This window comes from Accipiter gentilis, chromosome 14 (genome assembly GCF_929443795.1).
Source record: "Accipiter gentilis chromosome 14, bAccGen1.1, whole genome shotgun sequence".
In the NCBI taxonomy this organism is placed as follows: domain Eukaryota; kingdom Metazoa; phylum Chordata; class Aves; order Accipitriformes; family Accipitridae; genus Astur; species Astur gentilis.
This window is the reverse complement of record NC_064893.1, coordinates 5,441,269-5,467,566: the sequence shown is the minus strand read 5'-3', so window position 1 is coordinate 5,467,566 and position 26,298 is coordinate 5,441,269. Positions and strand designations below refer to the sequence as shown.

The window sequence follows — 26,298 nt, the reverse complement described above, 5'->3', positions numbered from 1 at the left end:
ATTTTTTCTCTAAATTTTTCAAATCTGTGGCACTTTTTTTCCTCTTGCACCCATACAGGAGGTTCCATCCAGGTTCGTATTGCATAACCTTTGTTGCCATTCCTTTGCTTTTGTTGTCTTCACTTAGTATTTGCCTTACAATGCACCAAATATTTATGTCATGCAACAAAACAATGAAGAGAAAACAACAGAGAAACTGATGCTGCACCCACAACACTGCTGGCCTCTCTGGTCTGCAAAGGAAAACTGGCAAACACCACACAGGCTGTTCTGCAACCCAGAAAGGCAGGAAAAATTAGAAGACAATGTGAAGAGAATGCCAATTCCAAGGACACTAGTTTGGCCCTCAAATGGAAAACTGTTATCTGATACCACTGCCCCCCCCCCAAACCCACAAACCGAACAACAAAATCCCAAAGTTTAAAAAAGTAAGCTTCAGTGATGTGCACTGAAACCTACACACACCCACAGGTAAGACAGTTCTTTCCTGAACTCATCTTCCAGACTCAACAACATCTGAGCTTGTCCTTTTCTAATGCTGGTTGGACTAAAACTCCTCAGCTCATGCAGACCTCTGCCAAGACAAGCCTGGCAGGCAGTGGAACTCTGTCAGCAAGGCTAGACAAGCTCTGGAGGTCAGCAAGTCTCTCTGCAGGCTTCTAAAAAATGGTTCACCCTCAGGGTGATCAAATTTTCCAAAACCAGGCAAGATACATAGCTTTTTAGAGCCATTTGAGCCACAGAGCTTTGCTAAACTCTAGCAAATCAAAATTGCTCTCAAGGAAACCTCAATCTGTCAAAAACGATCTTCAGTACTTTGATAGATCGGGCCTGAATGCCCACTTCTTACCACTGATGGGAGTGTGTCACAGCATAGCTGTTCCTGGAACTCAGAGGCACTGCCATGAAACTGCTCACACCTTGATTTTGAAATAAGCACCTTAAAATAGGAAAATCTTATTCCTCTTCTGGACAATTGCTGTATTTACAATGCAAGGATCCCAAATTCTCTAAAGCTATCACCCAAGCCTCACAACACCCAGTAGAGAGAAGATAACTTTACAGTATGGGATACAGATAGGACATGGGACTTTCCCCAAAGCAGAGAAGTTACCTGTGACAGATTGAGAGCTGAATCTATGTTGTTGGTGTACAAACCCACATCTTAACTGAAAGACTACCCATTTCTCTGTACCACAGTGCACTGAAGAGCAAATATTATATTCAGTTTTCATACAGAAGTACACAAAGCAGGCAGGGAAACTAAGAAATAGCACAGTGACAGCAGGGAACATACATGGAAAAAAATAAAAGGTTGGCATAACTTACGGGAGCTGCATTGTTTTTCACTGTGACACTCGGAGTTGTGGCTCGTAGTGCCCCACTCACGCCGTGGTAGTATTTGAAGCAGATCTTTGTTTCAGCTAAAAAAAAGAGAATTATTTTAGATTAGAAGAACTGCCAAGGAGAAGCTGCACAATCAGTTGCAGCTCACAGACACAAGGCTGGCAAGCAGTTAAATTGCAAGTGGTTCATTCCAGGTTGGCTGGCATGACAGGATGCCTCCTGCCTCCAATCTCCCCCTTTGCCAAAGTGAAATTTAGAGTTCGGTTCCTGCAACTTAAAACGGTTAAACCCCCAATCTCTTCTGAGCAGCAGTTACAACAGACAGACCTTAGGGTACCTGATGAGCATCCTTTAGCTACATTAGGAAGAAGAAAAGTAGGGACAGAGAAACCGTCCCTGTTCAGACATACCAAACGCTAATGTGCAGACAAAGTGAGAAACTTCCTTAAGACAAGGAGATTCCATAGTTGCTTACCAACAGGTTTCACTGAACCAATTTGTTCTGGCCTTGGTCAGAGCAAGGACATAGATATACACAGATTAACTGCTTTGACAGTTACTACATTAAAACATTTTTCAGAAAACAGTATGGTACTATGAGACCCCATCTTAGTATATTTCCACTGACTTCCAAAGATTTCAATTAGGTGAGGAACACAAGCAAGACCATGATTTTGGACTCTCGGAGCTGCTTTTTGCCACATGCACTGATATTCAGACAAATAGATTAAGTGAGGAAAACCCATATCAATAACTGTGTCAAGGCATAGAAGTGAAATCAGCTTCTTGTTCAATCATCCCCTTACCACCCACCTTCTCGTCTGCTACAAGGAGGAAGGATAACTTTCAGCCAGCTTCTCTGTTAGTCTGTAACTACAAATAGATACAAATTGCTAGTATGTGCCATAATTCCACTCACTCACCTGGACCTGGTAACTTGCTGAAGCACATCCTGCAGGCAGGAGTTTTCTTCCATAGTAAACTAGGATGTGAACTGGGTTGATATGTGCCTACATGCAGCTAGGACACAGCAGGTATGCACTGTACATATGTCACAGGTATGTTTGTGGGACCTGAAAAATGCCTATTTAAATAAAAGCAGCATTTGCATCTTGCAATTTTAACTGGATAATGCCATGGAAATTTTCAGCTGCTCCATAATATACTTGAAGGTGCTTCTCATAATCAGGTTCTTCCTTAACATCTTGCTTTGCAGCTGCTGCTGAGGTACAGGGAAAACAGCAACCTTTGCTTGCAGAGCCACAATTCCGCTCACTGTAACTAAAGTGCCTATGTGAGAAAGTAATAAAGGAATGCCAATGTTTTAACGTACAAATTGCATTGCTGTTTTAACACCAGTAACAAAAAAAGTTAAATCAGTGCAGCTGTGACAAAAGATTATGCAATGTTCAGAGCTGCAACCTTGGCCACAGATTATGGTGCTGTGATCTGCTGTTTGGTAGATCCTCCCCAGTAAACCATGCAGCACCCCAGGTGGAAGCAAAATGTGGGGACGTGGAGACCCTCAAAAACTCAGGTCTGAATTGCTTACCCTTGTTATCAATTAGTATGCATAATATGATTGAAATAACCAAGGAGCTGCTAAAGTCCTGTGTACAGCCCCTATCAGTTAAATATTTAAAATAGAGAAACAATAACTAGGCATGATTTAGGGTTCAGGAACTAACTACTAGACAATAAGGCTTTATGTTTGTCACAAAAGGTAATAGATTATGGTCTGGTCAATAAATCTTGAAGAACCACTCAAAACTGCCAAGATTAGGGAAGAAGTGGGTAAAAGGTAATTCCTGCGGGGGAGATCGTGACCACCGACTCATTGACAACCTACTCAAAAGAAGACAATGAAGAAAGAAGACAGAGCCTGCGCACTAATTTACATGAGAAACAAAGAAGAAAGAACCAATCATTAAGAGAAATAATAATGAATATGTATTACTTAAGTATATGAATGTGGGAATTCCTGAGACAAAGGTGTGCTGTCTTGAGACAGGCACCCATTCATGTGCATCAATGAAATTAATTTGAAAATACCTTGACTCTGTGCGTTACTGGCTTGCACACCAGGTAAACAAACCCTGTTTGTGGCAGATACACAGGAGGAAAAATAAATCCCGATTTGTTTTTTGAAAGACAAAATAGTTTTAGGAGTGTAAAGCCTTCCCAACTTTCAAATGTGACTTGGGAAACGAAAACCAAAGAGCTTATGTTCCCAAGTAGTTTGAGCGCTTCTCATTTCCAGGGTGCTTCTCAGCACTCCTCCCTGAGGAGGCACCAAGGACATGCAGCCCATCAATGAGAAGCACAGTGCCAATGCAGTTAATCTGCCACTGTATTTTCCCTCCCCATAGCTTGTTCTTCATCAGGCACCCAGAGGCACATTTCTGCTCACATGGTGAAAATACATGCCTCTCCCAATATACTGACGGACGTGTACATGTGTGTTTTTTACTTCACAGCATTCCATGAGAAGTGGAACAGGCTACAGAGTCCTTCAGCACCTCCACAAGGGGCTTTGTTGCCCATCCTGGGGTTTAATTTGCAACTATGCCTCAAACGAACTTCTGCAAATTCAAAAGAATTACTTGTGGTGTCAGTGCAGCTGAGCAAGCAACCCCATTGTTGCACCTGGGAGCAGCAGTTGTTTCTTTTGGCAGCAAAAAAGCTGGATGAGCTTCTGGGACTGAAAAACTGCAAGTCCAGATTGAATTTTCACGTTGTAATTTTCTCTACAGGACTTTAACAGCTCAGCAGCTAACTCATTTACTCACTGAGAAGACAGCAAAAGCTGAGGATACCACAATAGCTAAAACATGCAGTTCTCACCAATTATTCAAATCTTAATTTTCCTCTCCCCTGGAGATTTCTAGCTACAGTTTGCATGGAACATTAAGAGCTAGAATAAAGAGAAGGGGTTTTTTTATTATTTAATTATTTTATTTTTATTAACTCATGTAGTTAATAAAATGTAACTTCAGGTACCAGCCTGTACAACAACGTTCAGACCTCACAGCAAGGACATCTCGTTGTAGGTTGATAAGTAGGAAATCAGTTATCACATACATTGGGAAACTATGGTTTAAAAGAATCTATTTAATTAAACTACAAGTATTAGACAGAGAGAACAGAAGGAGGAAGGAATGTATCCTTATGTAGGTATTCTGGATATTAGTATTGCTTTCAAGGACAAAGGATTACTAAGATGATTGAACATGTATTTGGAAAGAACCATGTGGGTATTGAAGATTCCTCTCAGTTTCACACAACTACTATTTCTAATTTAATTTTAAATCAAACTGCCCACATACAGATGCAAACTGGCAAGACGGCAACCCAGAGAGATGCAGGTGTCCCACCCAATTCAAAATAGCAGCAGAGGTGGAGACACCCATCAGGCAGTAAGTTTCATTCAGAGAGCAGATCTGACAGCAAAATGTCTTATGGGGGCCTTCACAGCTTGAGAAATTGCTCTAGAAATGTCAGGGGAACAACATTTTATTTTTTCCTGATTCCACCCCCCTGCCCCTTTGTCCCAGATCTTTTTCAGAGTGAAAATATTAGGAAAATGGTTATTGTCAATGGATAGATAAAACTTTTAAAAAGTTTAAGTTAAAAAAAAAAACTTTTGAAAGTATAAAGTTTGCAAAATTACATACAGTATCTTTACGTGCAAAAATGCCACTTAGACCCTAGTTGGGCTTTTTTTGGCTGCAAGCCATCCATTCAGAATAACATCGTTGGTGCTATGTTTTTCATTTCAACAGAGTCCTAATGTTTTAATCCATCTCAAGATTGTTCTTGTATTCCTGAATCACCTCTGAGACATTTCCAAAACACATGCAGACATTCACCGGCTTGGTACCACTGCCTCTGCAGACAGAGAGCACTGTAAATATAGGCAAAGCAGTAATATAAATTAACCTGAATATTATCCAGCTGGCATTTGTATGCAATATGTAGTTATAAGGGCTGTCTGCACTGTAGTCTTGCTGATTAGCTTGTTCTGGAATAAAGGAGACTATTTAACTCTGTCCTGCTGCCCGAGCTACATGGCACAGTGCACAGGTCAGGAGCAAGTGTTGCCCAGTTAATCCCCAGTTATAAACAAATACATGTTTTTTTCATCTCAGTAATTATGAGTAGCAGCTCGCTGGATCAGGTAATGAATTTGTGATGTTAAAGTCAGGAAGTAATGAGGTTAAATTCTCGTTTCAATTAGCATAAACAGCAGTTAGACTGGTAAATTTTCCAAGAGATGAGATGTCTAAAGATGCTCAGAAATACTTGTGCCTATGACAATTACCAAACTACTCAACAATTTTCATGGATCACGAACAAAACAGCACTGTATTCCCTTTACACCAGGCTTGGTGTCTCCATTATACCATGGCTATGTTACAGCCTTCCATTGCACTGACATAATTAAGACAGTCCCCAGTTTTATGCTCAGATCCATTGCTGTAACTATCACAGGTACAGAAAATACAGCTGCTTGAAAGAAAAGCCCGCAAGGCAGGGTAATCAGAGCCAGGCAACAGGAGGGGCAATTCTTTTTTGCTCCTTGTGCCACAGCCTGCAAGCGCCTCTGTGGGCCACATAGCAGGGACGCTCACGGTGAAGGGAGAGGAGCTGAGATGTAGTTCATCCCTGGACACCACAGAGGCCACTCCTTGTTCAGAGAAAAACTCCAAGAAGTTTGAGTTTTGCCAAAGAACAACTCTGCCGTGGAGCTTCATCCCTCTCACAAGAAAAAAAATCCAGTCCGCAGATAATTATTTCTCTATCAAAGCCCTGAGTTATCTCAGTTACCAAATCAGTTTTGCAAATTAACTGGAAAATGAATTTACCAGCTGAACGTTACTCTTCTTGGCAATACTCTATACTGCCTCTACAATCTCAGCCCTTGAAAATGGCCTACTCCTCTACTAAACCGAAGTAGGAGGAGATAAAATCTAGTAGGGTCTGCTGATGAATTGCAGCTGGAGGTATTGAAGATTGAAAACCTCAAAGAGGTGTCCTAGTTCCCCTCATCCACCCATTCTTCTTTCCTGGCAGTATTATTGCTCCTGTTGGTTTATTTTATACCCTTTCCCTTTAAAATACTTCCATTCCTACTCATCTTCCTCATTCCTTCAGAGGTGTCAAAATTGCCCTAAATCTCTTCTCAAAAGTTCACTTGCTCTTGTAATCCTTTGCTCTTCACTTACTAAGACTAGTCTGGTCTCAAAGGCTTAGCTTTCACTTAAAGGTGGATTTATTCGCTCAAATATAAAAAGAAGCACTGCCAGGATTAAGCAGTTTCCCTTATTAGGATGTTCAGGGTTTTCAGTTTAACAAGTACTTCAAGGAAACACAAAATGATATTCTTTGGGGGAGGTAGGAAGTGTCAGCTGGTGTTTGATAGGAGTGTGTGATACACTTGAGACACTTTCACAATCTGGTTGTGATATACTCCCATGATAGTCTTTGTCTCAATTAAATAGCAGAGGTGACTAGGCATTAGGTAAGCATTTCTTAGCCCTGAACAACCTCTCAGGGAAGTAATGCCAGTCTCTAAAACTGAGTCATTTGTGATCAATTCAGTCTATTACTAAAAGAGCTGTTGTTGCTCTTTTGGGCAAACATTGTACAAAAAAAAAGAGAGGTGCCAAAAACCAGTAATGAAAAGGTAGCTGTCTTTGGTAAGTGGGTTGGAACCAAGTGAACCAAATCAAGGAGTGAAGCAATTAAGTTATGAGTCATAAAGTTTTCCCTAGAGAGGACCCAGAAGTGGAATAAACATATGATACTGTGCTATAATCAGATCGCTACAGGACCATCTTGAATTAAAGTAGCCATGGTGATCTCTGGAAGTGGAGACAGAAGGTGTCAAAGTGGAGACAGGGAGTCAATGGAGGGAAACACTGACTGAATACATGGGGAAACAGGGAGAGGCATATGAAAAAAATAGGACAAGGAATTACAATAGGAAACCAAAACAGAGAGAGATTAAAGGCAGTTTAAGTGAGGTGTTGCAGTACTGGAATTGAGTAAGCAAGGGCATCGATGTTGAAGTTGAGGGAAGGACAGGACTGAGATTAGAAGAGAATCACTGTACAGAGTGTGGGACAGGGGAGAGGTGAGAAAGACTAGGACTGTCTAAATCTGAATAAATGAGAAGAAAGCAGGGAAAAAGAAACAAGGCAAGGAAAGGCAGAGAAGGAAAGAGAAAGTCAAACCTGAAGAAGAAAGAGAAAAAAGCACCCTCTTGCCAAGAGCTTCATGAAGCATGGAGCACAATGTATGAGCTGTATCAGCAGCTACCCGTGACACCCAGTGCACAAGGGTATGTCCTGTCCACCTCTCATGCCTGACCACCCTTCTCCACCTGCTGCTGCCTCCAGTGCCCATCTCTTGTATTTGAATGCTGCTGGAAGTATAGAGGGAGCAGATAAACTGTGCAACCCAAAGAGCTGAAACCCAAAGCTCCTGCATCAGCGCAAGCCTTTCCCTAAGCATCAACAGCTTTTACATAAATTTAGGTAGTTTCTCCTGATACTAGACCTGCCCTGTCAGCAAAGAATTAACACACACAATGAAGATGAAAGGTAAGGTTATTACTGGCAAATCTAATTTGTATCTACAGCATCGATACACGGTACTGTTTATTTCCATCATGTATGGCTGCTACTGCTCCATGCACACAATGGCTCTTAACTTATTGTGCTGTATCAGAAAACCTGCCTGTTCCAGGAATTGCCTGTCCAATATGCAACAGTGACACTACAGCCATCAAGCTGGTCTGCCACTCAGCCACCTATGGACTGTGTACTTCCTTAAGCTGTAAACCACATCTGCTCACAGTATTTGTTTAGTATCACAACCGCCTACGGTTTTCCGTAAGGCTCCTCAGTTTTTAGACAACTAACAGTCTAAAACCAAACAAGGCCTAAACACATGCATTTCTTTAATCCCAGTTGCAGAATTTCTTCCAATTTTCTGATGAACTTTTCCTTGCCCTGCTCTAAAATGTGCAAACACATGTGAACAGACTGTTAAAAGACTTCTTTTGAGAAACTGGGAGACAAGAGATTTTAAAATCTCACCTTTCAGATTATTATAATGCTTCCAGGCAAGAAAGGAAAAAGTACCTGGAGAAAGAATTAAGGCTTACCAGGACATACCAACAATTTCAGGCACAAACCTTGGCAAGCAAACTGTAATAGCTCAAAACCAAGCAGTAGAACACCCAGAAAACTTCTAATCAAGATTAAATTTAGCCCCAAAATCCAAACTTGTCAAAATGCAGAAGTGCACAGTTAGAACATTCAAATAACCTTAACTATGCAACAATAAATAATGTATTTCAGTACTTGTAGTTGTAACTGATATCTGAAGAAAAGATTAGATTATCTTAGTAATTTTATTTCATTTTCAGATGGTTTTGTCAGAGACTGCTACTGCTTCACAAGGGTTGCATGTTCAGGGCTAGAGTTACCTCCTTTATAATAGGAAAGCTGATTAATATCATTTATTATATCATTGATTCTTTGTTCTGTTGTTATTTGTGATCTGCGGATACTCTCTACTATTGACTTTCACTTTTATTTCCTTTGCATGATGATTTGATTCAGCAGCTACCTGCCTCCAACCACCACAAGAGTAGTATGGTAAATTAGTATGCTAATAACTAATGGCTAGTAATAAATCCTCATAGTCAGTGGGCCAGTCTCCTCTGTCCTAGCTTCAATTGTTGGAGCCCTCAGTGTTGCATGCTCCATACTACCCTGATTTTGGGTCTAGCTTTGTATAATCCACCTCTACTACTATGCTGTTCATATGAAGTGACATGTATCTGCTTACCCATGACTGCACTGTGACTCATTATCATTACTCAGGAATTTTTCAGGTATAGACTCCTGAGTGTAAGACAGACAAAACCACACCATTTTTGCCTTATGAAAATAAAAGTATCCAGGAGCTTCTATCAGAGGAGAGATACAACAATGTGGCTCTGCAAACTGCTATTCAGGAAGAACATAGAGATCTAATTCCAATAGGCTGTTGCTTATGTGCTACCCACATAAAAACTGTCCTATTGGCAAGACTCATTACTAAAGAGTGATAGCAGCTGGAATGGATGTGTGCTTATACATTAATTTCCAGCATTTGTATATATTTCTCCATACAGGCAGGAGATCTAGCATTGCTGATTACTGAAGTTGCTTGACATTTTTCATTATAAACCTTTTTTTCAGTTGCTTATACATTTTCAGAGATAAATGCATTTGGAATAAAATTTTGCATGCTGGATGTCTACCTCAGATCTACAGAGATGCACAGCAAGAAAATTTCATCCAGAAATTTGTAGCTTTGAGGGTAAGGGAGAACCATGGGGTTTCACCTATTAAAGCTTTCTGAAGACCTTTCCTTTTACCCCCCCATGTTAATACATAACAGAAGTCACTAGACTAAGCACGTATCTTTTGCTGTTCCTACAAAAGTACATTAAAATTCAGCTAACTTATAAGCCTCTCCAAAAAATTCAGTTTGATATGCTTATTTGAGACATCTTTGACTTTATCATCTAAATGCCCAGGAAATCCTATCTGTGCTGAGCATGTTCTAGCGTGGCGCTAAGACAGACTTCTTCTGCAATACAGATCTAAGCTCTTCCTGGCTTTGCCACGTCTGGGTACCTCTCCTTGAAGCCAGAGGACTGTATCCCTGAGTATCTCCCCACTGTGCCAAGTAGCATGGAAGAGGAGAATATGAATCCACTGCTGATTTGTTCCTGTTGAAGGAAGAGATAAAGGCAGCTTAGGGGATTAGGTGGGGAAAAAGAAGGCAGGACAAAACCAGGCAAGATGGTGAAGAAAAAAACCCTGTGATTTGTGGTGGTCATAGGCTTGAGTAGAGAAGGATTTTGGGACAGCAGGTAGCAAAGCACTGTTTCAGTCTTGTTACAACAGATGAGCACTGCCAGCTGCCCTCATGGTGGGAATGCAAGGCATGTACTGGGGGACTCAGATTCAAGCTCCCAGTTAGGCAAACACAGGGAGATGGCAATGGGATTTATGGTCAGTCTACTGGCTCAAATTCTGTCCAGATGGGCAGGGGTTGGAATGCATTAAAATCTACAGCCATCCAGCAGCCCTTATGAAAGTCCAGTTCATCATGGACAAGGGTCTGTACCATCAAAGTGCCCAGTAAGCGGTGTTTAGATTGACAGTGTTTAGATTGACAACTAGATTTGAGACAGAGTAGAGCAAGGCAAAGCTTCTGCAGATATCCACCACAGGAAAGGTCAGTGGAAGGATGCCACTGCCCAGCCAGTAGCTAAAGATGCTAAATGTCTTTAATAAAAAGGTGTTTTAGCCCTTATGTAGCTAGGATCAGAACCTGCAGTTTGCACTGGGGCATATTCTCCATTACTCACTTGTTAAGTTTTATTGTATAACATGAGTAATGAAATTGAAATTTGGTTTGCTCAGACAACTCACATCCTTGAAAATAATTATTTCCTCCTAAAATTATCTTCAGAAATGTGAGATGGTGGAAAAAAAGAAAAAAAAAAAAGGACTCAATCTCACCATTCCTGACACTGAGTCATTTCTCATCCCAATCAAACCAGCAGAACTATTTGCTCCATATTCATAGACAGTGGGATCCAGCCCAAAACAGGCAAGATTTTTCTCTCTTTACTTACAGTCAAACACAAAAGTGCTATCTATCTGCTCTGCTTTTATGGACTGTTGTAAAGAAAGGACTGATAGGCACCAATCTGAGTGAAAGAGTTGGGGATGGGAGGTGGGAGGGTGTAACAACTTACCTGTCTTTCATCAGAAGAAAGAAAAGCTGTTTGAGAGAGACATTTTAGTCATTGCAAACAGAAAATTATAAGGGCCGCACTAAGATTGAGACTTAATGAAATTCCAGAGCCTACAGGCGTATAATGTTTTTATGTAAATCAGCTTAACGATGAGTTTTTCACCATGAGCATTAGCAAGTGAGCAATTTATTTGAGAAAAACTTGCAATCATCAAAGCATTTTTAACTGTGTGATAGTTGAGTCCATAATAACTGGAAACCATGCCTAAAGTTTGCTCTCTGATCCTAAACACTCATGCACATTGCGTGAAAAACAACATTGCAAGCAAAATCAAACACACGGTTTATTTATTTATGAAGGAGATGATCTAAAATAACTTCTAAAATTCAACAATTACATCAGACTAAGCTTTTAAATAACATTTCTGTTTTAAAACTGCTCATCATCTTGGTTACAATGGACTTGATAGTTCTTCATCACAGTTGAATAGTAGAGAAAGAAATATCCACACTTCCAATACACTGGAAATGAACCTTGCCTCACATGCAGAAAGCCATCTGTTTCACTCTACTAGTGGCCCCTTAGCTACATTAGAGTCACTGACAATATTAAGGAAAAAAATTTGAACTGGAGATATAGTGCCTGTGTTCTCAGTTACACCAATATGTATTAAACCACAACATAAACAGATAGAAAACAAATGTACAGAAACACCGACATCCCTGTGCTTTGTTCTGAGTGTCAGCAGATGCACTGTGAGGATGACTCAGAGACGACAGAAAAAGGTATAAACTCAAAGCTATACAATAGCTCACAGCTCCACAAAAGAGAAGGGCTGGGCAGAGCTGGGGACCCCTCTCCTCTCTTTACCATGATGTACAGCCACTGGGTTGTCCCAGATGAGGCAAGCTCTTCTCTATTGCTCCTGTTGCAATATATCCTATAGGCTTCTAGGCATTATGTCTGCCTCAAGTTAATTGTCTCCTAGAGCAGATGCCTGTGAACAATCAGCTCCTTGATTTTATCAGGGCAACAGCAGTTTAAAGTCTTAATTAAATACATATGAATGGATTATGCCTTCAGGCATAGCCTTGAGCAAGAGATAATGCATGAACTTCAGAAGCCAAGTGCCTCAAACAGCCCTCTACATCACAACATGTTTTTATTCCCCTTGATCTCAGAACATGGGTGGACCAATCATTACTTTGGATTTATAGAAGCAGAAAATTACATCAGCCTTATGATCAATGATTAGTATTTAGGAAGGTGTAAGCCATAACTACCTGCTGCCTGCTCTGTGAAGGGAGACAACATGAAAAGGAACATCTTGCAGCTCCAAACCCAGACAAGTACTGAATTAAGGAGGATTCGTGTTTTCATTTACATTGGTAGCAGTTTAATTCAAGACACCTGCTACAGCACTTCTTGAGCCAGCCTTTAATCACATGTCTGATAAGCATAACTGAATTTCACATTAGAAACAGAACATTCCCTTGAGTCAGTCTTTCTTTTTTTTTTCTCCAAGAAAGTTACCTTTGAAGATGTTAGTGCCAAAACCATCATGGACCTCACTGTTCCCCCAGCTCCTCTTACACATTAAGCCCTTTCTCCTGTTCCTCTGCAAACTCTCCCAGTCAGAAGCCCTATCTGTTCACAATTTCAAGTGCTAAGCTCTCTTCAGTCACTATAAGAATGCTTTACAACAACAGTTTCTTTGTGTTTAGCAGCCAGACCGTGCAATATTAAAACTCAGTATTCACTCTGATTGGGAGCTATTACAGTCAGTCAAGCATGTGCCATGCGGTATACAAAGAGAGTCTTGCAATTAAGTCCTTGGGCAACAAGACATGAATATTATCAAGAAAAAATCCTTTGCACTTGGATGTAAAAGAGAAACCAAAAGCTTAGCACTATTACTCACAATACCATAATAAGGGCTGCTTTTATTTTTTAATACATTTATCACACTTCAGAATCAGCACGCACACATTCCTTGTCTCTACTGTGTATCTAAAGATATTTTTAGCCTAATATTTCCATGACAATGAAGAAAGAAATGGTCAATTTGAGAAGATGGCTGAATGAAAATTAAAAAGGCTTGTAGAAGCAGCTTCCTAGTGCTCAAATTGTTTCAGTAACCCACTACACTAAGCACATGATTGTTTGTTGCTGCTATTTCTAATCATCAAATTAAAAAACTAATTTTGAGTGATTAAGAGAATTACGCATCATGTTATCATACAACAAAGACTGTTCATTGCTGTCATAGTACAAACACCCTAATACAAGTAAAAGAAGACAGCAGAACGGTACTTTAGATTGAAGTAAGAGCTCACAGGGAAGAATAAGATGACATATTGCAGTACTCTCTTAGGCAACTGGTAACAGGTTACGCATACCAAGAATGTGATGGCAAGTATGACAATTCAAACTCTTTGCTTTCCCGACTACCAGAGCAGAACTATTTGCAGACAATTTTGGAAGAGAATCATTTGCAAAATCTGGAAGACCAAAATGAAGGCCAGTATTCCAGGCAGTGGCATTAAAGGCAAGGAAAATGTACCAGGGAGCAACCCAAGGAAAGGCATGCACCTCTCCCTTCACCTCAGGATTATTTGGTCTTATTTGCAAGGCATCTAATGGGTCTACACAGTGTGAGGAGAAAATGAGGACAGTTGCACCGGTGTTTTGGCACTGTAAGTCTACTGAAGGCAAAAGACAGTCACAGTACAATAACAGTGCAGTGGAGATCGAGATCGTTGGCACACTGGTTCCTGGATTCACATTACCATCTTGCAAACATTTTATTCCTTTCCAAAATACTTTTTTCCTTCTTTGCAGAAAGGAGGTGAACCACAGTGAACAATATGTAATTCTATGACTAAATACTTGTTCCGTTATTAAATACACGTGTGAGATGAACAGCCTTGCATTGTAATTACCCAATGACCAAAATTCCCCAAAGTTCAGTTGTTCTGAAAAACAGCATTCTTTGAGGTCTGGTCTTAGTACATTGAAGACTTACCTGGGTAGGTCTTGTAAGCATTAATTTAGCAGAGGAAAAGAGACTTCTGTGTCTTCAAAACACAGAGATGTTCTCTTGTTTACACATCCAAAGCATTTATAATTAATTGGGTTTGCCCACTCAGAAGCATGAGCCTTGAATAAAAGCTGCATGTCAGCTATGCTGCTGAGGTATGTTTTTTTTCTTTTCCTCTCCTTTTAGTCTTACGAATGCTTTGCTTTACAATAGCAGGGCCTAAGTTCATTCGACTTGCTGAGAAACGACAGCCAGAGAAAGTGCACTCATATCCTTTAGTTCTCAGAGACTTGTGAGCCATGCCACTGGTTGGTGAAACCCCATCAGTGTGATGCCTTTGCAAACACAGTGCTGCATCTGGATATAAAGGATAAAAACTTGGCCGTATTGTTTTAAAACAATGCCACCAAAGCTCCTCTCCCTTGTACCACTGCTAAGCTCAACAGGGTTAGGACTGTGGCATGTGTGGGTTTACCTAGATTTACTTTTTCCAATGAGGACTTGTAAAAGACAAATAAACTCAAAGCCCAGGTTACCCAGGGACACACAGGAGATCCCAGAATTGTCTGCTTGACACACAGCTCCTTTTGTAGGTTTCTTCTTTCTCTGCAACAATGCAATCTCTGCAGGTCAGAGGATCTCAGATGCTGATAGCCATCATAAGACACATTGTGAAGAGAAAAGCCCTTGGCATTCTAGCTTCGCACACTCTGATCAGCCTCATTATCATGGTTTATATTCCAGTACCAGCTCGTACACTGTCTGTCTGTGGCCCACATGCTACAAGTTTCAAAATCACCGCTGCTTTACATGATGCTGCACGTATTTGCCACTACCTCCTCCACAAAAAAAAGGGAGGCTCCAGGGAGACAGACACACACATCAGTGCCACTGTGCATCCTTTCATACGTGCCATGGACCATTCCTTCCTCAGAGCTGCTCAGGTCTCTGGCAGTAAAGGGAAGGCAGCGCGACCAACTCCTTTCCTAGGAACTGCTATTGTGCTTTAGGTATGTTTTCGTATATTTGCATGCCACTAACTATGCCAACACCTGTCTGTTGCTGCCAATACTATATGGACCATGCCCAGCAGCAAGCTATGTATAAGCCATAAGCTTGGTCCTACAATACTCAGCATTTAAAATTCCTTTACAGGAAAGCAATTCACAGGCAGTTCTGCCTACAGATGATGTAAAGTTGTGTCCAAGATCTCAAAGGGAGAGAAAGAAGGTGCCCGTGTCTCATGAGGGAGGCTCTGGAGGGCTCAGAATCTGCATCAACTGAGAAAGATTTACATCAGAATGAGAATTACGGATGGAGCTCATCAGATTTAGATCTACAACTCTGTATGATGCTTTCTAAAGATCAGTAAGAAGAAGGAAAAACCTACCCATTAGAAAAAACATGTTTTTAGCAGGAATCGTGACGGGACTTCTGCTTTTGACTACAGTTGGATTCACAACCGTATGGGATGTTGGAACACAGCACTGAGCCTCTCTGCTCTCTTTTACAAAGATGTGGACAGACTCATCAAACACTCCTGCTCTTCTGAAGCTTGCCCACAAAGTCATCTTCTACAGGAAGCATACATACTATGAGACTTTTGTGATTCACTTCACCGTTTCGACTGTAGAAGGAGAAAGCAGGTACCTTTGCTGCATTTGGTTGAGCTACTCTACAGTGAAGGATTTCTTACATCTTGGCTTGAGATGGTCCATATGTGGCTGCTCACCCATTCAGGAAACTCCTATTCACAAGGGCATTTTGATCAGGTGCCACTGCTATGGTGCCTATTGTCAATTTCCCTGGGATTTTATAAGACAAAGCACAAGCTGTCAAAAAGGAAAAGATCAAAAGGCTGCCAAGAAAGAGGTATTATACCTGTTATTACTTCTCATGTTAGAGCTCTTTCTGCAATCTTCTATTTCGACAACTTTTTCTTTTTTCTTTTCTAAAATACCAACTACTGTTCACCATTTATTTGCAATCTAATAATTAGGGAGGAAAATTTCTGTAATCACAAAATGAAACATGACTTTTTAAAACCCTGCAATTCCAAAAGCATCATAGTTGATACTGGTGAAAAGAAGGGGCTGCAAATGGGTTACATTAAATTGAAAAGCAAGATAAAATATCCTGACTGTAAAAAGACCAGTGAATCTAATGCTGAGAGCATTGGATCAGTGTATTTGTTTTCAAGTGCAATAAAAATACAGAACTGTAGGCAAAAAATTACTATGAAACAGATGCTGCATTTGTCCAGGGTAAAAAATTACTATCTTGTAACATATACTGGAACAATAAGGAATGGAAATACCACATTTAAACAAGCAAGGGGACAAAGAATCATAGGCAGCCTAGACAAGATACTGCAGAGTGAGGAAGGTTTAGTCTCTTCAAATCATTGCTAGTTCCTATTGATTATAAAACCATATACAGATGCCAGTGCGCCCGCCACCTGAAGGTGTCTGCTAGGTGGCTGGTGCATTCTCTCCGGCTTTGCACTTCACTGCTGGGACCCATGGTGCAAGGCGCAGATGTTCGCTTCATTGGCTGGGGCTGACATTTGCAAGCCTTCAGAGCTGCCGTCCTGACAGCAGTAACTCCCGGCTTGCTCAAGCCCATCCAACCTGAAATTGCTGCAGTCACACACACAGGTGACAGACAGGAAACATTATTATTTTAACTTTTTTATAATAAAGGCTGAAGTCTCCAACCACAGCACACTTAACTCCCACAGGATTTGCTGCACTGTGAAAAGGAAACCCTAATGAAAATCATCAACAGCCTGAGCAAGATCTAACAGCTCTTATGTGACAACACACAGTGGGATGACTATACAGTCCAGACTGCAGGTAACCTAGACTATTTTTAAAACACTGTTTTTCAGAAATAAACTTGCAGACAGCCTAGACAAAATCAAACGCAGAGGCAAAGAGCATCTGAAAAAAAGGAAGTAGTAGTGGAGAAAAGATGATTCTGGAGTAAATTCCCTTTGAATCACCTCCACATTTATAACACATACTATTGCTAATTTATACTTAAGTGTGTATTATATAAGTTTTGTCCCCTAATTTGCCAGTTATATACATAAAAATATGACACTTAATCCTAATCTTGGCACTCACATTCATGCCTCCTATAGCCCCAAGCAAGAGATTCGCAACCTTTTACTAACTACCCTATATGCAGCAACATTGAAAAAGGAAGATACTGTGTCTCTTCCTTGCAGTCTGGAAGACAGTCATCAGCTTCCTGCACCTGGGGCACGGCTGAAGATTTTAAGTGTCCTGCTTCTAGAACCTGGGCCACTGCTTTGCCATCTCTGGCAGAAACATGCTGAGCCTTCAGATAAAATGCTTCAATGCCAGGAAACCTAGGTTCTGTTTGAACCTCTGTCACTGACTTACTGTAGTAATTTCACTCTTTCCTGACTTAATTTCCTCCTCTATAAAATGAAGAAAATTACACTTCTGGCAACCCAACCCAAAGGAGAGAGGAATATGAGTATTTGCTAGTCCTTCCATTAGCCAGTTTTCATAATAACAAGGCTGTTCTTCAGTCACAGGAGAAAAGTATTCTCTTCTGCAAAGCAATGCTCATGACAACATTCAATAGAGGCCCGAACAAAGTGTATTAGCATCTGGGAGCATAGCAGCTCAGTAACAGTTAAATTCCCAGCAGATATATGGTGCAGCTGGTCAATCTGCCTCTGTAGAGGTAAGGCACTATATGTGTGCTTCTCTACTGACCTGAAGAGATTGGATTGAACCGGTCATCACAGGATTTAGCTCTACTTATTACTTAAGCTGCAGTCAGGTAGGTCATGCTAAAATTGAAAGTACATTCCAAATTTCTTTTAAAGTATTTGTTTGTTCAGATCTACCCTACACCTATTTTCCCTTAAATCACAGACAGCGTTGTACATTAAAAAACTCCTGGGCTGTAACCCTGTCACTCCTGGTATTATAAATCCCACTGAGAGAGCATGGCATTCAGACAAGCACTGTATTTGGCACCTTGCCCAGCAATCACAAAGGAAGAAGGAAAGAATAGAAAGTGAGACTGAAAGTTACTGGTCTAACTGGCTGGCTGTAGGTGCCTATAGCCAACATATGGAGGAGAAGGACTGTCTACTATGGAAGGAGAGCTCTTTTGGGATGCAAACGGTCATGTACAACTAATGGGATGATAACAGTAACAGGTGCGCTGCTACACAAACTCTGTCTGCCCTTTCTACATAATGTACTGCATTAACCAAACAGTTTCTTTACATCTTCTGGTGGGCTTTCACCAACATCAGGGGAGTTGTCCCCTTCTTACAGAAGCTGTAATAGCTGCTCAAAACCAATCTCATTTGTTGAGATGCTCAAAAACACATCCAGGCCACCCCCCACCCAATCTTCACAATTCTGTAGCTTATATGTTTTAAAACACAACTCCCAATGCCAAGAAGGTCATACAAAAGTATTGCAGGTAACATGTTTTAGTTCACTCACCAGGTGTATTAGGTCTGGCTGAGATGGAGTTAATTCTCCCCATAGCAGCCCTCCTAGTGCTGTGCTCTGCATTGGTAGCTAGAAAGGTGTTGACAACACACCAGTGTTTTGGCTACTACTGAGCAGTGCTCCCACAGCATCAAGGCTGTCTCCCCAACATTTTCGCCTCCCTCAACAGCAGGCTGGGGCTGGGCAAGATCTTGGCAGGGACATAGCCAGGACAGCTGCCCTAAACTAACCAAACAGATATTCCATACCATATGACAGCTCAGACATAAAAGCCAAGTAAAGGGAGATGGAAGGAGGGGCATTTATTTTTGTCTTCCAGAGCAACCACTACTCCTACTGAAGCCCTGCTTCCCGGGAAGTGGCCAGACATTGCCTGCTGATGGGAAGTAGAGAATAACATCATTTGTTTTTCTTTGCTTTCACGTTATTGAACTGTCCTTATCTTGACCCACGAGCCTTTTGTTATATTTTCTCTCCCCTGTCCAGCTGAGGAGGGGGAGTGATAGAATGGCTTTGGTGGGCACCTGGCACCCAGCCAGGGTCAACCTACCACACCAGGTCAAAAAAGAAACTATAAAAAACATACCGTAAATGTGGGAGGTTTTTTGCAAGTATCCTTCTTATTAACTATCACGAGTAAACATGTCTTTTTTTTGGCAGCATTGAGAGCTGAAAAGAAGGGGCATCAAAAAGAGCCATGAATGAAGTTTTGAGATGACAGGAGAGGAACAAGCTGTCCTACTGGTTCGAGTTTTTCAGTTCTAAGAGGAGAGATGATGATTCCAGGATGGGTTTGCAATAGATTGGTTTGTAGGTTTGTTTTGGGTTTTTTTTCCCTCTGCTACCTCTGGGAATCTCTAGTCTGAAAACCAAATACTTGAACTCTCACCTGCTGTGAACTGACATCACCTCACATAAACTAATGGATTCATCGTAGTTCATACACGCAAAATACCCAGCCTCTCGTTCAAATAGACATCCTTTACTAGCACACGTATATTCCAGATCTGAAGTCCCAAATAGGCTCCGAGGATACACCAATTTACCTCCTAGCAAAAGGCCAGCATAAGATGTGTATTATTGCCATGTCAATTTGGTCTGTCAAAGAAAGCATATGTGCATGTACATTGTCCACCTGTATAATGCTGTCATGGACATCCAACTGCTGAGTGCCACACTAAGACTCAAAAAGAGGTAAATGTATTTCTAGTATTGTTGTTTTATAATTTTGATGGTTCATTTTTCTACCTCCTTGCTGGCTTGGAGAATATACCTACCATAAAGTGACTATCGTGACCTCATAGAGGGCTAGCAGATACTACTTTTGAGTCAGCTGCCAGTATGTAGGAATCTTTATGTCAGCCTTGACAAGCCGTGGCTTCTAAAATGAAAGTGTTTTGAAGGTCTAAGCAACTTTTAGTCCACAGCGCAACAAAAACTGCTTAGAAATTTTGTGTTTAATTTATCCTTTTAAATATTTTCCAACATCTACACTATATGCCTCTTCCACACTAGCTGTCAAAACTCTCGTTCATCTCGTTAAAGCCAACAGAAAAACTCCCACTGATTTCAGTGGACAGAAACCACACCTACCTCTTCTCATTTTCCTTCCAAAAGAAATAGTCTCCTCAGCTGTATTTTGTTCCTTTCACATCCACATGTCACTCAGTCCTGCTGCCCTTCTCCAAAATATTTCTAAAGCTCCTGCAATCTTTCTGTTTGAAAATAGCCAGGTAAAGAAAAAAATCTGTTAAATGCACTACCAACTGGATTTATATTCCATAGCACATTACATGCATAGGTCAGCTAAATCATTTATGCATGTCACAGAAGTATTACTTAGCATTTCGCTGCATCTCAAATGCAACAAATTTATGAAATTTAGAAAAAGAAATAGATCTGCTAAAGCAAAACTAGATTCTGTTTTCCGAACTGCACAAAACCTAAATGGGCTAGTTCAGAGGCAGAAACTTTATCTTTGCATGTATTATATGTATTTAAAAGGTTTCCACTGGGTCATTTTCTAACAGAAGAAAGCACAATATGAGATTTTTAATCCATCGTAGAAGCTCAGCACACTTTGTAGAGAAGCAGTAATTACAGAGGTGCCTGCTAGCAATGCTACTGTTAAGGCTGTGTTGGGTGGTTCATTATTAACCCAGTTTTCATGGTTTCACAGCTCAGTCACAAAACACCCATGTACTGGCCTTAAACCACCATAGAAAATTTCATCCCAGAAGCAATTTATTTAGTTACTTTTTATTGTAAAAGTGCAAAGAGAAAAAGGGAATTATATCAAATTTTCATGCTTTTCTATGAATATATACCAGGGAGAGAGTTAATAATTTTAAAACGGCAAATTCTGACACTCTTGGGTGAAAGCCTTATCCTGTTTAAATTAACAGCTAGTTCTCTTGACTGTAGCAGGGACAGGATTTCAATCTCTGAGTTCTGGAGAAGTTCAGATCCTGCTGTCCACAGAGCTGCTCTGCAAGAGCAAGTGCCTTCTCCCATTTAATTCATTGCCTTCTTAAGCCTGTTCCAGTTGCAACAATGCAAATTAGCTCAAACCCCGCTGTAGATTATTACACTCGTGCACTGTCACATGTCTCCCTGTTTTGAGCCTTGCTAAGTGTTTCTGATACAACTAGAGATGGGATCTTTTAAAAGAAGTGTTCTAGAGAACATCTGGAAGCCCCCTCTGGACAGCTGCTCAGAGCTCTCGAACGACACACTTCACACAAATTGATACAGGCTTAATCTCCATGCCTTCCCCAGACACAACCACCACTGACAGTGTAGTATAATACACACAGCGCAGGCCACTAAAGTTGTAAGAGCTCTGCTCTACTACTGAGTACAAGGGGGACTTTACGGAGAGTACCGAGACTTTTGTCCTTTTTGAAAAAGGACCGTCTTTTGCAACAAGGTTGAGAGCTGGCATGAGTTTCCAGGGTAAGGCTTTAAACTAAGCTTTCAGCTGAAACGGACTGCCTATGAATCCTCTGCCTTTGTAAGGTAAAAATCATGGGAAACTTGGGAAAGTTGGTTGATCTGCTCAATTGCCACCTACTCTTTGGTCAGGGAGATCAACATAGCTGCAGCTGAGACTTCTCCTGGCTAAGATTCATTTTCTTTCCCTGAAAAGTTGGAGATAAATTTGAATGGGAAAGCAGCATGAACCCACATGAAAATTCCCCCTGAGCCAGAACATGATAAACAAAAAACACAAGTCAGAGGCTTCCTGTTAAGGTTCCACAACTGAGCCCCACACCTCTGAAGTCTCTACATAACGTGAGCTGATTCAGCCCCAAATGCTTGCTTACATTAGCTAGCCTACTAAAACACTGAGGCCTTTAGGAATAGCACTTGGAGATGATCTAAACTACCAGGATTAGAGGAAGCAATCCAGTAATTACTACTGATTACAAGGCCAGTAATCAAACAGTCACTCCAAAAATGATGTGGTGCTAAGAGATGACTTCTGACAGAGACCTCACACAGACAGCTAACAGAGATAGCATCATCTTAAACACCACAGATGACTCTGCTGTGGCTGTCTCTGAACTGAGACCCTACAATCCAAAATGTCACTATATGCCTTTTCTTTTACATTTTCACCTTAACACAAAAAAGGTACATGATGGGTTCTCTGAAATCTAAGGAGGAGTCAGGGAAAAGAAGAAAACAAAGGATAAAGCCAAAATATACTGGTACAAAAATTTACTTCTCACTTTTGTGACATGCCATGCATAGACTTCGTGCAGTTCACAAAGGGAAAGGAAAACAATGAATCTATTAGCTATGTAGATTTAATGTTCCTCACAGGCAGCTCATAAAGCTTACCGTAACACCTTGTAAACAGGAAAGCATTTGAAAGCCTGAATCCAGAAGCATGCTAATTACAGAACATCACTTATATGTAAATCAAGAAATCCTAGGCAAGTGGAGGGAAGGAAATGGTTCCATCTCTCCTCACGACCACGAGATGCCACAGTGACAAACCAAAAAAAAAAAAATTAATTAGTGTTTTGCAACTGAGCAGGGCTGGCTCATTCCACCTCAGGCAAATACCTTTATCAATAGGAACAGGAAAAATGCTCCTCTTGGAGGTCTCTAAGGTAACATAGACTGTAGAGGTTCAGAAGTCAGAAATAAACTTTAGCTACTATACTTGAGAAGCTAAGAATTCCTTGTTATAAAGCAAGATCTTAGTAATGCACTTGTATTCTGTTTTAAGGAAATATATTCTTTCATCCTTAAATCTTGTCTAACAATTAAACAGACAGACTAAACTAATACACTGTAGGCACATCACTTTTTGGCGTGGTAAATCTGCTGTTCAAGTGTTGTCTGACAATCCAGGGAAGTTAATCACATGTCAGTTTGTGTGGGTTTCCAAGAATCTCTGGAGTAACCCAGAGTTGCCAGGTTATAAAGCAATTTTACCCTCAGGAAGTGCTGCTCAACAGCTTGGATAAACAGCAAGTTAGCAGGAAGGCAAACTGAGACTCTGAAATCTCTACAAGCCCCTGATAGACCTTGATGTGTTCCAACTGTAGGTTTATTTTAATGGAGTAGAAAAGGAGAAGCAGAACTGCAGCCTTACACCTGTAACACCTGTGCTAGACAACAGCAGTGGTAAGAAACTTTTCTGTGCGTAGATTGATTTTTGGAGCCAGGGGCAGGAGAGACAGGTGTCCACGAGACATGGGCTGCACCAAAAGCTGCCTCTCTTCCCAGGATCTGCCTCCTGTGCTCAGAGGGACCCTCAGAAGCCAAGAGCCCTTACCTGCAAGCTGCCTGGGAAAGCTCCCTGCTGCTCCTCTACTGCAAAAAGATTACACATTTATTCTGAGTGCTTTCTCCCCCTTGTGTTTGCACTCTCTACGTTGCTGGTTTTGTACTTCTGCCGCTCAGAAATCTCTAGAACACTGCTGGCAAGTTACAACCACCACAGCTTAAATTCTGATACATGTGCATTGCCCATCTTATTTCTAACCCCAGCTACACCTCATCCTTGCAACATAGCAGCAATGCACTTCATAATCAAAATTGATTTTGCTTCTTACAGTGTAAATTATTTTCTTTAAAATAAAAATCCATTCCTGATATCTTTGTGCATTTTATTTATAAGAAAATTATTTTTTCCCCCAATTTTTTAAAAAAGTTATTTTAGCTGTTCCTTTTTGGATCTTGCAATGAATGGAAATCATTATTGAACTTGTAAAGTATCCCAGCCACGCAAAAGAAATGGGTCAGGAAAAAAATAAAGCTGAGAGGCATAGAGAAAGATCATCTTTGAAAATAAGACCTGTTCCACTTTTGTATGAGGCCTGAGATGCATTTACATTTAGGTTACATTATTATTATCATCATTATCATTATTATTATTATTAATTTTTGATTATGTGTAAGAAAACAAAAATCACATTGAGGGTAGTCAAGCACTGGAACAGGTTGCCCAGAAGGGAACTCCATGCTTGAAGATAGTCAAAACCTGGCTAGACAGGGTCTAGAGCACCCTGCACTAACAGGACCTGCCTTGAGCCGGCAGTTGGATAAATTATTAACCCAAGATTATTGAATGATCGTATTTATACCTTTCTTATAGTGTGAAGGGGCTACCAAGAGGAAGCAAGATTACCAGTATATGCAGTCTAATCATGGAAAGCTGCCTTAAAATGGCCCCAGAGTAAGAAGCAATCAGACCTGTAGCTCTTACTCTCAGGAATGAGTCTAGAGCTACAAGTGAGCCGCAACAGCTCACCCCAGGTATGTAAACACATTACCTCCCCACATCTCTGCTTCCTACCACTTCAGAAGTGAACAAGTACCTGGAGGCACACAGAGTCTGTTGCCCAGGAAAAGGAAGGGTCTGGAATAAACGCTGCTGTCTGCAATTAGAGGTCTCACTGTAGCAGATGCCTTTGGTAAAGGAGACTTGGAAAAATATCCCCAGGCAGGACAACTTCTAAAGAGAGAACGCATAATGAAATTAGCATAGATAATTTAATGAAAGGGGAAGGACAGAAAGAAGCATCATTATGGAAATTTAGTTAATAAACAATTACAGCAAAAGTATCTATTTCAAGGTTGTGGGGTTTGGGTTTTTTAATAATTTATGAAAAGCTATTAGCACTGAACTATGGGAGGAAATTGTACCTGTTACTAATGTGGTAAAGTGAACATCGAAAGTACTGAAAGGATTGGAGAATAGCTTGGAAGTACAAAGCACTAGTTGTCTGAGACTCTCAAGATCCTATTACCAATATCAAAGATCTTGCAGAAAGATGGTTCTGTTGGGCAAAAGTGTTTGAACCCTGCAGGGAGACAGTAATTCATCCCTGCTGACCCCCTGTTCTCTGAGTAAATCTGTTCTGGATATAAATGGCGTTTTTGACATCTGGCAGTCCTATAGCAGGAAACCCTGGCCCAGGAGAAAGATGATGACAGGACTAGATTTACTAGCTAGTTAGCAAGAAAAGCCAATTATCAAAAGTCTTCCTGCATCATATGTGCACTTTTCAGAAGCAGGATGAGTTACTGCAGTACTACACCACAGATATAATTCTGCCTTCCTCATGGAAAGTCAAATAAGTTTTTCTAATAGAATTGTCCAAACACCATTGTATCAGTTGGATAAATGTTGCCATAACCACTACAAGGCATGAGACACAGAGTGGCTGGCCAAAATCAGACAATGACATAGTGGGGTTACAATCAAATTTCTGTATTATGTAAAGGGATTGAGATTTTCCTGTGCCACGTTGGGAAATTTGAGAGCCCCTTCAGATGCTTCACTACTGCACAGAGGTATAAAAGAGCCTTCCTTTTAGATGTGAAGCAAACTCATTGCCACCGTAAAATAAGAAAAATGTTATCTTTAATACATACGCTCCAAGTTGTTTTGATGAATTACTTTTACCGTACACTTTAACAGGATTACAAACAATCCATAGAATTCTCCAAAATTAGAAATGGTAAATTACTTACACTGATCTATTCTTTAGGACCTTTAAACTAGTGATGGGCTTGGTCAATAAACTGCCTGCTGAGTTTGCTCTCTCCAGCAAGCCCTTGATGCAACTCAGCCTTTGCTTAGAGACCCATGTTCTTGGGTACCCTAACACCTCCGTCATCAGAAATGTTCAAGTTTGATGGTGCTGAGATCTGACACCGAAAAGACATCCTCCTTGTCTCATGAATAATTTTGCATCTATTAATTGAACCTATATCCTCAATTATAAAAATGTAGATACAGTAATTTTTTTATTTAATAAGAAAATAACTGGAAAAAGGCTCAGTATCTTACCACACTTTTGAAGTAAATATGACCTTTTGATGCATGTGTTGATACCCTTCCAATCACAGCTGCTTCCCATTTCCACTGCATTTGTCTTCTGTTTTTCTACAAAGATAAAACCACTTGGGCCAAAGTCTGCACCTGGGTTCTCTGTACATGGCTGTACATGAAAGGTGCTGGGCCTGATGGCATGCAGGGGCTGCATGCAAGCAATTCTTATTGAATTCAGTGGAGACTAACTTGGCTTGCAGCAGCTTCAGAAACATGC

General features: G+C 40.7%; 1 protein-coding gene across 6 annotated transcripts in view; it reads right to left on the bottom strand.

Annotated features, from left to right (window-relative positions):
• HECW1 (HECT, C2 and WW domain containing E3 ubiquitin protein ligase 1) overlaps nt 1-26,298 on the bottom strand; it is a 281,480-nt gene that overhangs the window by 135,192 nt on the left and 119,990 nt on the right. For all 6 annotated transcript variants that reach the window (XR_007508055.1, XM_049816120.1, XM_049816121.1 and 3 more), the window contains one exon: nt 1,330-1,424. Coding sequence is in view for 5 of the 6 variants with exons in the window: in XM_049816120.1 (XP_049672077.1) it covers nt 1,330-1,424 (95 nt within the window). In the remaining variant the exon portion in view is untranslated. The remainder of the gene's footprint in view (nt 1-1,329; nt 1,425-26,298) is intronic.